This window comes from Sinohyriopsis cumingii, chromosome 1, assembly GCF_028554795.1.
Source record: "Sinohyriopsis cumingii isolate HCF-2022 chromosome 1, ASM2855479v2, whole genome shotgun sequence".
NCBI lineage: Eukaryota > Metazoa > Mollusca > Bivalvia > Unionida > Unionidae > Sinohyriopsis > Sinohyriopsis cumingii.
The window spans coordinates 153,817,443-153,830,833 of NC_142961.1; the positions used below are offsets into that span (position 1 = coordinate 153,817,443).

The following is a 13,391-nucleotide window of genomic DNA, read 5'->3' on the forward strand; positions in this document are numbered from 1 at the left end:
CTTCTGACAGAACAACTTCCATCACTATTTGAATTATAATCTGACAGAACAACTTCCATCACTATTTGAATTATCTTCTGACAGAACAACTTCCATCACTATTTGAATTATCTTCTGACAGAACAACTTCCATCACTATTTGAATTATCATCTGACAGAACAACTTCCATCACTATTTGAATTATCTTCTGACAGAACAACTTCCATCACTATTTGAATTATCTTCTGACAGAACAACTTCCATCACTATTTGAATTATAATCTGACAGAACAACTTCCATCACTATTTGAATTATCTTCTGACAGAACAACTTCCATCACTATTTGAATTATCATCTGACAGAACAACTTCCATCACTATTTGAATTATAATCTGACAGAACAACTTCCATCACTATTTGAATTATCTTCTGACAGAACAACTTCCATCACTATTTGAATTATCATCTGACAGAACAACTTTCATTACTTCTATAATAAACTTCTGCAGTTGACAACTTCCATCACTATTTGAATTATAATCTGACAGAACAACTTCCATCACTATTTGAATTATAATCTGACAGAACAACTTCCATCACTATTTGAATTATAATCTGACAGAACAACTTCCATCACTATTTGAATTATAATCTGACAGAACAACTTCCATCACTATTTGAATTATAATCTGACAGAACAACTTCCATCACTATTTGAATTATCTTCTGACAGAACAACTTCCATCACTATTTGAATTATAATCTGACAGAACAACTTCCATCACTATTTGAATTATCTTCTGACAGAACAACTTCCATCACTATTTGAATTATAATCTGACAGAACAACTTCCATCACTATTTGAATTATCTTCTGACAGAACAACTTCCATCACTATTTGAATTATCATCTGACAGAACAACTTTCATTACTTCTATAATAAACTTCTGCAGTTGACAACTTCTAGCACTATTTGAATTATCCTCTGACAGAACAACTTCCATCACTATTTGAATTATCTTCTGACAGAACAACTTCCATCACTATTTGAATTATCATCTGACAGAACAACTTTCATTACTTCTATAATAAACTTCTGCAGTTGACAACTTCTAGCACTATTTGAATTATAATCTGACAGAACAACTTCCATCACTATTTGAATTATAATCTGACAGAACAACTTCCATCACTATTTGAATTATAATCTGACAGAACAACTTCCATCACTATTTGAATTATAATCTGACAGAACAACTTCCATCACTATTTGAATTGTCTTCTGACAGAACAACTTCCATCACTATTTGAATTATAATCTGACAGAACAACTTCCATCACTATTTGAATTATAATCTGACAGAACAACTTCCATCACTATTTGAATTATAATCTGACAGAACAACTTCCATCACTATTTGAATTATCTTCTGACAGAACAACTTCCATCACTATTTGAATTATCTTCTGACAGAACAACTTCCATCACTATTTGAATTATCTTCTGACAGAACAACTTCCATCACTATTTGAATTATAATCTGACAGAACAACTTCCATCACTATTTGAATTATAATCTGACAGAACAACTTCCATCACTATTTGAATTATAATCTGACAGAACAACTTCCATCACTATTTGAATTATAATCTGACAGAACAACTTCCATCACTATTTGAATTATCTTCTGACAGAACAACTTCCATCACTATTTGAATTATCTTCTGACAGAACAACTTCCATAATGATTTGAATTATCATCTGACAGTATAACTTCCAGCACAATTTGAATTATCATCTGATAGAACAACTGCCAGCATCTCCAGGTCAGATTCAAGGTCTCAAGGTTAGTCTGTCACTCAGTTCTCTCATACCATCATTTGACAACAATTTCATCAACCTCAAACACTGCTACTGTCTCAAGGTTAGTCTGTCACTCCATTCTGTCTCACCCTTCTTGGACAGAACAACTCCAACAACTTCCAGCACTGTTACCTTTTCATGGTTAGTCTGTCACTCTTTACTTTTTTCATGCTATTTACAAAAAGAGATTGTCAGCTAATTGTTGAGGACATATCTTGTTAATTTGGCATGTAACAGAATCTATGCTTCCAAAATAATGTCCATTTCTGTTTGAATTCATTCACTTCATGTCTTATTTTAAATTCTGAAATATATTTTTCAGACCATCCCTGTAGCCATGGCTCAGCTAAGAAATGTCCACAATATCTGTCCACCAGAGGTTGTCAGATTTATCCTTGATCTTTTTAAGTACAATGATAACAGCAGGAATAAAGTAAGTCACACATAGACATATCAGTGAATTAAGCATGGTCATATTTCACCTTCACTTACAAAACAAAGACATTATGTCTGTTTTTTGTTTTCCCAGTTTGAAGTCAATGTTTTGACCAAACAGATTCCAATTATCTCTGTCCTTTTTAAAAGGTTTGGGAAGATGGTCATATGCTCATTCTTTGCATTGAACCATCTGTTTGTCTCTTGTTTGCTTATTGACACCTAATGAATTAAATTGATCATGTCTAATCCTAATAAATTAAATTGATCTTGTCTAATCATGTTGTATAATTATTCATATGGTAATAATGTGCAAGAGGGTTATTAACAGTAACATTTTCAAATATTTTTGGACAAAACTGTATTAATGCAGTCAAAGCATGGCATTTGTAAAAAAAATTGATTACATAACAAAAGTCATGATCCAGGAGGAATAAGTAACATTCAGAACTACAAAGTTGACCCATTTGGTTTGGGAATTATTACCAATATTTTAATGTTGCCACATTTTTTTAAATTGTTATTTTCTTTTAATTTGCATGATAAGTGTTCAGATTTCACTCACAGAATTTCCCTCTTGTACCTTGTTATTTTATTGTAATTTCTGTTCTGTACAATAAATGGTCCCATTGTCTAATATTTCCTACAATTTCAGTAGGTTCTTTCCTTTGTTTTAGCCTCACATTTTTAAAAGGGACCAGTTTGATATAAGTTTAAAAATTAATTTTATTTTTAAAATTTAATCGTAATATAGTTACAAAAACGTTTATATAGTTGTGATTTTTGAGTGATCTACACATTAATTGTCATAACTAAAATTCCAGATGAAAATTATCGATTGCTATGGACTTTTACAATGGCAGTTTGGCATTACACTGGGCCTAAAAGGCCTACATAGGATTGAACTATTAGTATTACAGGGGTGATCAAGTGTACAATCGCATGAACAAGAAGTCACATGCACCTTCAGTCATCTCCTGTATAGATGTTCAACTATAAATGGGTTAGCTTCAAAATGATAATTTAGCATGATGTAAAATTTAACAAATTAAATCTAAATTAACAGCTGTCTTTCTAGTCTTTTAAGTGTATGAAAGCACATGCTTGTATGGGAAAAATAGTTATTATGTACGAATTAAAATAAAAGATATGACATACCATACATTAGATATAAACGAAGTTACATAATTGCCTCAAATTTATTGGACTTGTCTGCCAGTTTTTTCCTGCCGGTGTTTGTCCAAGCTTTGTTTATAAATGATAACATGGTTGCGTCTCTGTTTATGTTTGAAGTACAACTTGTTCCCTACCTCTTACATCACAGCACATGACAAAACTGTTTTAAATGAGATCACCCCACTTGCTTGACAATGCCTGTAAATGTCGAAGTACGTTATCATTGAATTTGCCGTTAAGCATTTTTAATGGAATTTATACAATAATCTTCAATTTGGATGGTTCAAGGCGCAAGATAAGGAGAATAAATGCCATTCAATGGTAGTAAAATCAAATTCTCCAAAATGACACCTGTAGCTGTAAAAAGTGACTTAGACTGCGTACATGAGCTATGTGACTAATACTATAGAAGTCCCCTTTAGTCACATTTAAAGTACATGAAATGTTTTCCCAATAGACACTTAACAGTTTTGCAAGAAAGTCATCATTGTCGTAATTTTTGTTAGCTCGCATGGCTAAAAGGTCAAGTGAAATTTTGGTATGGTCCCAACATCAATCATGCATCATCTGTTGCCAGCGTGTTTGTGTTCATCAGCAATTACTTTTCACCACTCTGGAGTCCATGTTTATGATCTGATTTTAATCAAAGTTGGAATATGGATTTATAGCATCAGAATATTCAGCAAGTTAATTAATGATAACTAATAAGCTAGATTCATGCATATTACTGATGTGATCTTGCACCTGATTAACTAACCACACTGGAGACCATATTTTTTATCCAATTAAGATTAGACTTTGAATATATGTTTTGAATATATGTTTTTGTCATTAAGATCTCTCTTGAATTCAGTAATCAGTGAGATCCATGCTTACTAATGAGGTGATCCTGCATCTGATTGGCTGATATTGATACCGCTCAGGTAGCCATGTATCCGATCCATTTTTGATAAAGTTTGTAATATAGAGTAATATCATCAAGATCGGGATGGATTTGATGATGAGTGATATCCATGCATATTGATGAGATAATCTTGTATCTGACTGGCTGAGCGTGTAACCACTCTGGGAGCCATATTTCTGGCCTGATTTTGACCTTACTTGGAATAATCACTTATATTATTAAGATTGCAGATGAGTTCACTAAGGAGCGAGAGCCACACATAATAATGATGTGACTGTACAGTTGATAATGATGTGACTGTACAGTTGATTGGTTGAGTTTTTTGCCACTCTGGAGGCCATATTTCTTATCCAGTTGTTATTAAACTGAGCTTATATCATCAGGATCTTGGATGGGTTCAATAATGAGTTAGAGTCTTGCATATTAATGAGAGCCTGCATCTGATTGGTTGAGCATCTGGAGGCTATATTTCTGATCCAGATTGGATCGAAATTGGAATATATGCTTATATCATCAAGATCTGTACAAGGTCAGTAATGAATGAGATCCATGCATATTAATGAGTTGATCTTGCATCTGATTGATTGAGCTTGTTGCTCCTCTGGAAGCAGTATTTCTGATTCCATTTGATTAGACTTGAAATATTGGCTTACATCAAGAAAATCTTTGATAGGGTTGATAATGACCAAGATCCTTGAATATTTATGATGCAGTCTTGCATCTGATTGGCTGAAATTGTTACCACAATGGAAGCTTTTTTTTTTGAATCCAGTTTTATCAAGTTTTGGCATATATGCTTCTATCGTCTAGATCTTGGACTGTTTCAATAATGAGTGGGATCAGTGCATATTAATGAAGTGATCTTACATATGATTGGGCTTCTTGCAGTGCATATTAATAAAGTGATCTTACATCTGATTGGGCTTCTTACATTGCATATCACTGTTCCCTCTAAGCAAATGGTAGATGTGTGCGCTATGTGTGCTGCATTGTGCAAGCATTATGGTGACTTGAGCAAATTTTTTAGATCTTTGTCGATTGTGATGTGCGGGAATGTCTGAGCAGCTGCCTGGCCACACACATGCGCAGCTTAGAGGGAACATTGGTGCATATTAATGAAGTGATCGGGCTTCTTACCACTCTTGAAGATCTGTTGGATTTATTATCAGCAACTATGATGACTTATATTATGAGCAAGAGACTGCATATTAATTATGTCCTCATCTTTAATTATATTAATTATGTCCTCATCTTTAATAATATTAATTATGTCCTCATCTTTAATTATATTAATTATGTCCTCATCTTTAATTATATTAATTATGTCCCCATCTTTAATTATATTAATTATGTCCTCATCTTTAATTATATTAATTATGTCCTCATTTTTTATTATATTATGTCCTCATCTTTAATTAATTATGTCCTCATCTTTAATTATATTAATTATGTCCTCATCTTTAATTATATTAATTATGTCCTCATCTTTAATTATATTAATTATGTCCTCATCTTTAATTATATTAATTATGTCCTCATCTTTAATTATATTAATTATGTCCTCATTTTTAATTATATTATGTCCTCATCTTTAATTAATTATGTCCTCATCTTTAATTATATTAATTATGTCCTCATCTTTAAAAGAAATTGTATCATGATATAATAAAATAAATGCAGTCAACATGATATACAGTTTAAAGATAGTTTACATAGGATTTGTTCTTACATAAACCTTCTTAGTGAAATGGTCAGTTGTTTAGTTATGTAAGCCAAGTGAGCAGTATCAGGTCCATTTGGGTCTCTTGTTTAATGGCATGATTTTCAGTCTTATGTTTATTGATTAGACATTGGACAATTTCTCTTGTAAAATATATAAGCAAAGGGTTATTTGAGTCCTTTATGAATAGTTCTGAATGATAACTGTTTTCATGACTTTTGCTTAGAATATGATTTAATAATGTTGAAGATCAGTTGATAACAGGGGTTGGATCCAACAGTTAGTTACAAAGGTTTAAAAGGTGTCAAAATACTTGAATCTTTAATTAATAATGTTGACTTTCTTTAAGAAAATGTTTTTTGAAATCACAAAAAATGCAAATTTCCATTGCTGATCAAAACTTTTTTAAAAATCTCTTTAAAATTGTCAAGAAAATCTTGTTGGTTTGGAGGTCTGTCTTTAACATTAGCCACTTGGTTTTGATGTAGGCAAAGGAACATTAGTTTCACATGCAGATCTTCCCAGAAAGGAAAAGAAATAATGATTTATGCTTTAAGTACATACACCTCCACCATTTCTGTTTCTCTGGAGAACTGCCCTTATGTATGTCAGTATTCAGATAATTACTACAGAGGTTATGTGTTTCAGTACACAGATAATTACATCATAACTACTCTTACCTATTTCAGTACTCAGATAATTACTACAGAACTGCTCCTTTGTATTTCAGTACATTTAACTACAGCAGAACTGATTTTAGGTATGTCACTTCAAATAATTACTCATGACTTATACATTGCAGTACTCACATAAATACTACAGAACTACTCTTACATATTACAGTCCTCGGATAATTACTACAGAACTGCTCATATGTATTTCAGTATTGAGAATGTTATTATATAACTTCTTATATATTTCAGTACTCAAAAATTATTACATAATGGCTCTTATTATTACAGTACTCAGATAACTACTACCGAGCTGTTCTTGTAGATGCACTGGCAGCTACAGTGACACCAGCTGTAACCACAGTAACCCTGGCTGGGTATGGACTTCCCACTCATGTTTTATTAAATGTTCTCTTACTTAAATACACAAGTATGTGTAGTTTTTGTCTATACACAAGATGGCAAAAGTCATTGTTTGATGAGATATTCTTGTAACTTATATGTTTAGTTATGTTGGTCACATTGGCTTTCTTATGAAAAGAACCTACAGTGTTTCTGGTGTACAAGCCTTTAACTCTTCCAGTATGTAATTCCAATGTGTCAAGATTATATACATTGTTATTTGATATTGACATGTTCTTAAGTTAGATATGTTTATTATGGTTAGATATTGACATGTTCTTGAGTTATGTTTATTATGATTAGATACTGATATGTTATTGAGTTAGATATGTTTATTATGATTAGATATTGATATTTTCTTGAGTTTGATATGTTTATTGTGATTAGATGTTGACATGTTCTTAATTAGTTATGTTTATTACTCAAACAGTTTGGTAGATTTTTTATACAGTATGAAAGCTGTAATGTCATTTACAGACAGATTTACATTAAACATCTAGACAAATCATGAAGCCCAAAATCCTCCTTCAAAGTGAAAATTGATTAAACTCTTTATTCAGGCAAAACATGAATTCTGAGATGTCATCTGACACCAAGCTGATATTGGAGGAAATAACTCGCTGTCTCAACCTTGAAAAACTGCTTCCTAGCTACAGATATGTTGTGTCTATCAGGTAACCCATGCACAGATAATATTCACAGATTTTGTTAACAGAACTGTATTGCGTAGGTAATACATGCAAATACAGACAGCATGCAGACTTTTAAATACAGCCAAAAGATATTGGTTTGACAAGCTGTTGTGTATTAAATGGCATGCAGTATTTTAGGGGGCTAAGAGATCTTGTTGACTTTGTGTCCAAAATTAAAGCAAAGGAGAACTTTCTTTATCTTGGGCCATTGTTTGGACAGAATACATGAATGATTGGAGGACTATATCTTGGGCCATTGTTTGGACAGAATACATGAATGATTGGAGGACTATATCTTGGGCCTTCATATGGCAGATTAATTTCTACACAAAGCAGTTGATTGGGGGAACTTCCTCTGTCTTGGGCCATCATTTTGGTAAGCAATTTTGAGCAAAGCAATAGATTTGGGAACTTTATATTTGGCCATTTTACCATATATACAGAGTAGAGATGGATGGATACCTGGCCGTGCCACCTGGACCAGGTTTGGTTTTGCATTTTACTACCCTGAAATACCCAAAATAAAAATTGGTTTTAGCGGGGAAAGAATCAGCTAGCTGATTCTATCCCCCACCCCCCCATTTGTTAAGTGACCCATTATGATATTTCACTTGTAGACCTTAAGTGTATTACCAAAGACCCCATCAATGAAAAGAAATTATTTGGTTGTAGGGGGAAAGAATCAGCTAGCTGATTCAGTCCCATCCCACTCCTTATATGTTAAGTGACACATCACATGTATATTTCACATGTGGGCATTAAGCTTAATACCAAATAGCCCACTAATGAAAAGAAACTAATGGTTGGGGGGTGCAGGGGCAGAAAGAAATAGATTAAGAACTAACTTATTGTAAATGGGGGGGGGGCAAAATAACTCGAGGGGAAAGAATTGGCAAGCTGATTCTTTCCACCTCTAGTTATTTCTTTCTCCCCCCAACACACACACACACATGCACATACCAATTAGTTTCTTTAGGTAGGAAAGAAATGGCTGTTACACGCAACCTGGCCTTGTAGTTCCCTGCTGGGTACCCAGACCCAGCAAAATTTTCCTAACCATCCAGGTTTTGCACTACCCAGTAAATGCTGACCCAACCAGGTACCCTGAAAGATTTCCCTACCCATTCATGCCTAATACAAATTAAATGATTGGAGAACTTTCTGATTCTTGGACCATCATTGTGGATACTGAGTAAATGATTGGAGAACTTTCTGTTTCTTGGACCCTCGTTGTGGATACTGAGTAAATGATTGGAGAACTTTCTGATTCTTGGACCATCATTGTGGATACTGAGTAAATGTTTGGAGAACTTTCTCAGTCTCAGGCCAGCATTATGCAAAAATCATTGAGGAACTTTCTGAGTACTATTCCAGCATTGTAGATACACAGTAAAAATTGATTGGAGAACTTTCTTTGTCTTCGGACAGTGTTGTGGATGCTTGTGAAGAACTTTCTGAGTTTTGATCCAGCGATGTGGATATGGAGTAAATCATTGGATAATTTTATCAGCCTTGGATCATAACTGTGGATACAGATTAAATGGAAAACTTTTTCTATCATGGATCATCATTGTGGATATGGAGTAAAATATTGGAGAACTTTCTCAGCCTTGGGTCATCATTGTTGACAGAGAGTAAATGTTTGGAAAACTCTTTAAATCATGGGTCATTTTGGCAGAGTAGATGATTGGAGAACTTTAATATAAGTCATCATTTTGGGTCTAGAGTAAATGTATTATTCAAACTAGATTCAATGATAACAGTGTTTTTTATGTTTTATATTTTTCCCTTTGAGACTTTTTTAAATTACACCTCTCCCTTGATAACTCATGAGCAATAGGGCCCATACACATCAGCCACAGCATTAGCTAGAATATGAGATAGCAGTGGTGACTCTAATTTGGATTAACATGTACAGTTGTTTGGAAGGGTGGTTGTGCTAGTCTTCTTTCACATACATTATAATGGATGTTAATATGAATGGATAGTAGATCACAGACATCAGTTAAAAATAATAAATGCTTGGCAAACTTATAATTTAAATGAAGTTGACATACAGTATTCACAAATTATGCATCAGTAAAGTTTCAGTCTACTCTCTCTTAGTATTAGACCTGCAATGGGTATCCTAGAGGCAGATTTGATATGGCCCGTGGGACTCTAAATGGTGATTACAAACTATCATTTGGGTCAGACAACATTCTACCACCCTCACCCTGACCCCTCTTTCTCATGCATTTTCAAAATTTAAACATGAAATATTAGAACCTTTTCCATCATAATAAATGCAGATTTTGCTTTTATATTTAGTATGCACACACTAAAGCCTTTATGTCTGTTAAAAATTGCCATAAAAAGATTGTAGTCATGTTTCATTTTGACTGACCAATCAGAACAGAATATCCCTTTTGATGCATTGCATTTTCATGGCTGGCTGGCATGACTATGGTCATGTGTCATTTTGACTGACCAATCAGGACACAATATCCCTTTTGATGCATTGCATTTTCATGGCTGTCTGTCATGACTATGGTCATGTGTCATTTTGACTGACCAATCAGGACACAATATCCCTTTTGATGCATTGCATTTTCATGTCTATCATGACTATGGGGGCACTTACCAATTAATATGTACTTTAGAGAGAGTGACGTATGTAAGGTGAAGTAGTTTGCATTTAAAACATGCACATAGGAGAGAATGTTGGCATACCTATATGCTACAGAATGTAATGTGGATGATATTTCTTTGGATATTGTACTTTTGGAAATTTTACATGATTTAAGCACACTGCTAACTAAAATGACTGCTCCCTTGTGTTAAAAAATCAGTCTGAATTAGTCTAAAGTACACTATACATAGCAGCTATTAAAATAGGGAAAATGAATTTTGCCAGACTAGATAATACCAGCTTCTGAAAGTGCAATGAATGAATTACCAAATATATAAAATGTAAAAAAAGTTATCGGCTCTTTTTTATACAGTTTACCTCTGAAGTTCAGGAAGTGAAAATGACCAAGTAGAGCTAGCACTTTTTTGAAAGGTGCACATTTGAAGTAAGGCCAAGCTGTATACTCTATAACCCATAGTACACCCATCAATCATACATCAAAATAAAGGGAATTAAAGGATTTTTTAGTTATATCTAAGATATACAAGGTCTTTTTTAAATAGCCAGTATAACCAGTGAGGAAAGTTGGGGAAATTCTTTTTCTTTAAAATCCTAACTCTATGGAAAATGCAAAACTGTATAGCGCCACCTAAGGTCATGTGTCATTTAAAAGCTTGCCTTATTTAATGGTATAAAAGTAATTTAATTCCAATTTTCATAGCTTTTGAATTTAGAGTCACAACAAAATATGAACCAGGGCACAGATCTCTCACCCTTATCCTGCCATATTCCATATACTAACATCGCAGCTTCTCTTGTTTGTTTTCTTTTGATATCAGTTGTATTTATAGTGCAGAAAAATAATTTCAGTATATGTTTATGAAAGATGAGGAGCAACGGAAATTTATTGATTACGATTTAATTTTACTTACAAGATACATCTCATGAACTTGAAAGTTTAATTTTGTAGGTGTTAATGCAAAACTGTACCTGGTTTGTGGCTGTTACTTTCCAAAGCATATATTGTGTCTGTTTATAAACCAACAAATACCACTGAAAAATTAATGCATACCACTGTTATTTAGAAATGTCTAAGAAACATGAAAGCTTTAAAGTTCAAGAAAATGAAACATCAATCACAGTTTTGAGCTCACACATATCCATGGTAATATTAATCCCTGTTTATTCATGAAAATGACCAGCATAATGTATAGATTATGAAGTGCTGTATTAATGACTGAGAGACATGTTGCCATAACGAATAAATAGATTAACGGAAATGCAATGTCATTTTGGACATGAGTCTAAGAGATACTTGATTCATTGAGTACTGAAGTTCTAGATTTTGGTCATGAGTCTAAGATGTACTTGATTTAGTACTGAAAATCTAGATTTTGGACATGAGTCTAAGTTGTACTTGATTCACTGAGTTGTTGTTGTTGTTGTTGTAGGGTTTAACGCCATTTTTCAGCACACGATAGGCCATATATGGCGGCCAGTATCAGTGGTGGAGGAAGAACCCGGGAAAACCCCGGAAAGAACCACCGACCCACGAGAAGCTGCTGGCAAGCTTTCTCACATACCCACATTGGCTGAATCCGAGACTCGAATCCACGCAGACAGAGGTGAGATGGCAGTGGTCCGTAACGGACAGCGCTTTAGACAACTCGGCCACTCGGGGTCCCGATTCACTGAGTACTGAAGCACTAGATTTTGGACATGAGTCTAAGATGTACTTGATTCACTGAGTACTGAAGTTCTAGATTTTGGACATGAGTCTAAGATGTACTTGATTTAGTACTGAAGTTCAGGATTTTGGACATGAGTCTAAGTTGTACTTGATTCATTGAATACTGAAGTTCTAGATTTTGGGCATGAGTCTTAAGATGTACTTGATTCATACTTGGGTACTTCTTTCAGCACTAATCAGCATCAAACTGTGTGTATCCATTGTCAGCAAATGCAGATGAACTAAAGATTCTTAGCTAGAATTGCACTCATAAACCATTGGGACCAAACCCATCAGTATGTTTGCAGTTTTAATTCCTTTACTAGTATTTTAAGTGTCACCAAACACTACTTTGTTGATAGTGCATGGCAATGACAGAGTTCAGCTCTGTGTCACTTGTACTGATAAACATAGTCAGCACACAGCAGTTACAGTACCCGAACACTGTATTGAGTTTTTGGTATGTACCAAAAGGAAAGAGAAAGGACAAAAATAATTTAATGTGTTAAACCTTTTAAGTTATTTTTCAGTGTATCACTGCAACCTTTGAAGAACAGTTCTCAGATTAGCTTAAGGCAAAAACTTAAGATTTGCCCATGGTTTGCAATTTTAAGAATAAATTAGACTCACTTACACCCAATATATTACTGTACTTTTAGCACCTTTCATATATCATGATTGGCTAGAGACAATTTTTCAGTTAATTAGATTGTACCATCGTATTGACGGATCATTTAATTCTCAACAGTATCAATATAAAGCCTTAAACTGCTGAGTAGGAACTTAATTAGGTTCTAAGAGAAGCACTCAATGACCTTACTGTGACAGTTGATGGACTGTTTGTCATTTGAATAGATGAGAGCATATCACATTTATGAAGATTACATTGAAATCGAATTAAAATGGGTTTTTCTTGGCCAGACTTTTAATTGGTATTTAAGTTGTGTTATTTACTATGAAAACAGTTTGTTGAAAAAAAATCATACAGAATATGATTTCTTATTAAAATTTTGAATTTCATAATGACATTTCCAAATTAGTGTGCATTGACTGCAGTTAATTGAATAGTATATAAAGTTGTCATCAGTCAATTTTGAAAGTGATTTATTTCATTTTGATTGTGATTTATTTCATTTTGAAATTGATTTATTTCATTTTGATTGTGATTTATTTCATTTTGATTGTGATTTATTTCATTTTGAAA

The 13,391-nt window shown here is 33.5% G+C and overlaps 1 protein-coding gene across 1 annotated transcript in view; it reads left to right on the forward strand.

The window, feature by feature from the left end:
- Positions 1-13,391, forward strand: part of LOC149808185 (transcription initiation factor TFIID subunit 2-like) — a 134,246-nt gene that overhangs the window by 93,632 nt on the left and 27,223 nt on the right. The window contains exons 21-23 of the mRNA XM_089974372.1: positions 2,170-2,280; positions 7,045-7,130; positions 7,716-7,829. Coding sequence (XP_089830498.1) covers positions 2,170-2,280; positions 7,045-7,130; positions 7,716-7,829 — 311 coding nt within the window. The remainder of the gene's footprint in view (positions 1-2,169; positions 2,281-7,044; positions 7,131-7,715; positions 7,830-13,391) is intronic.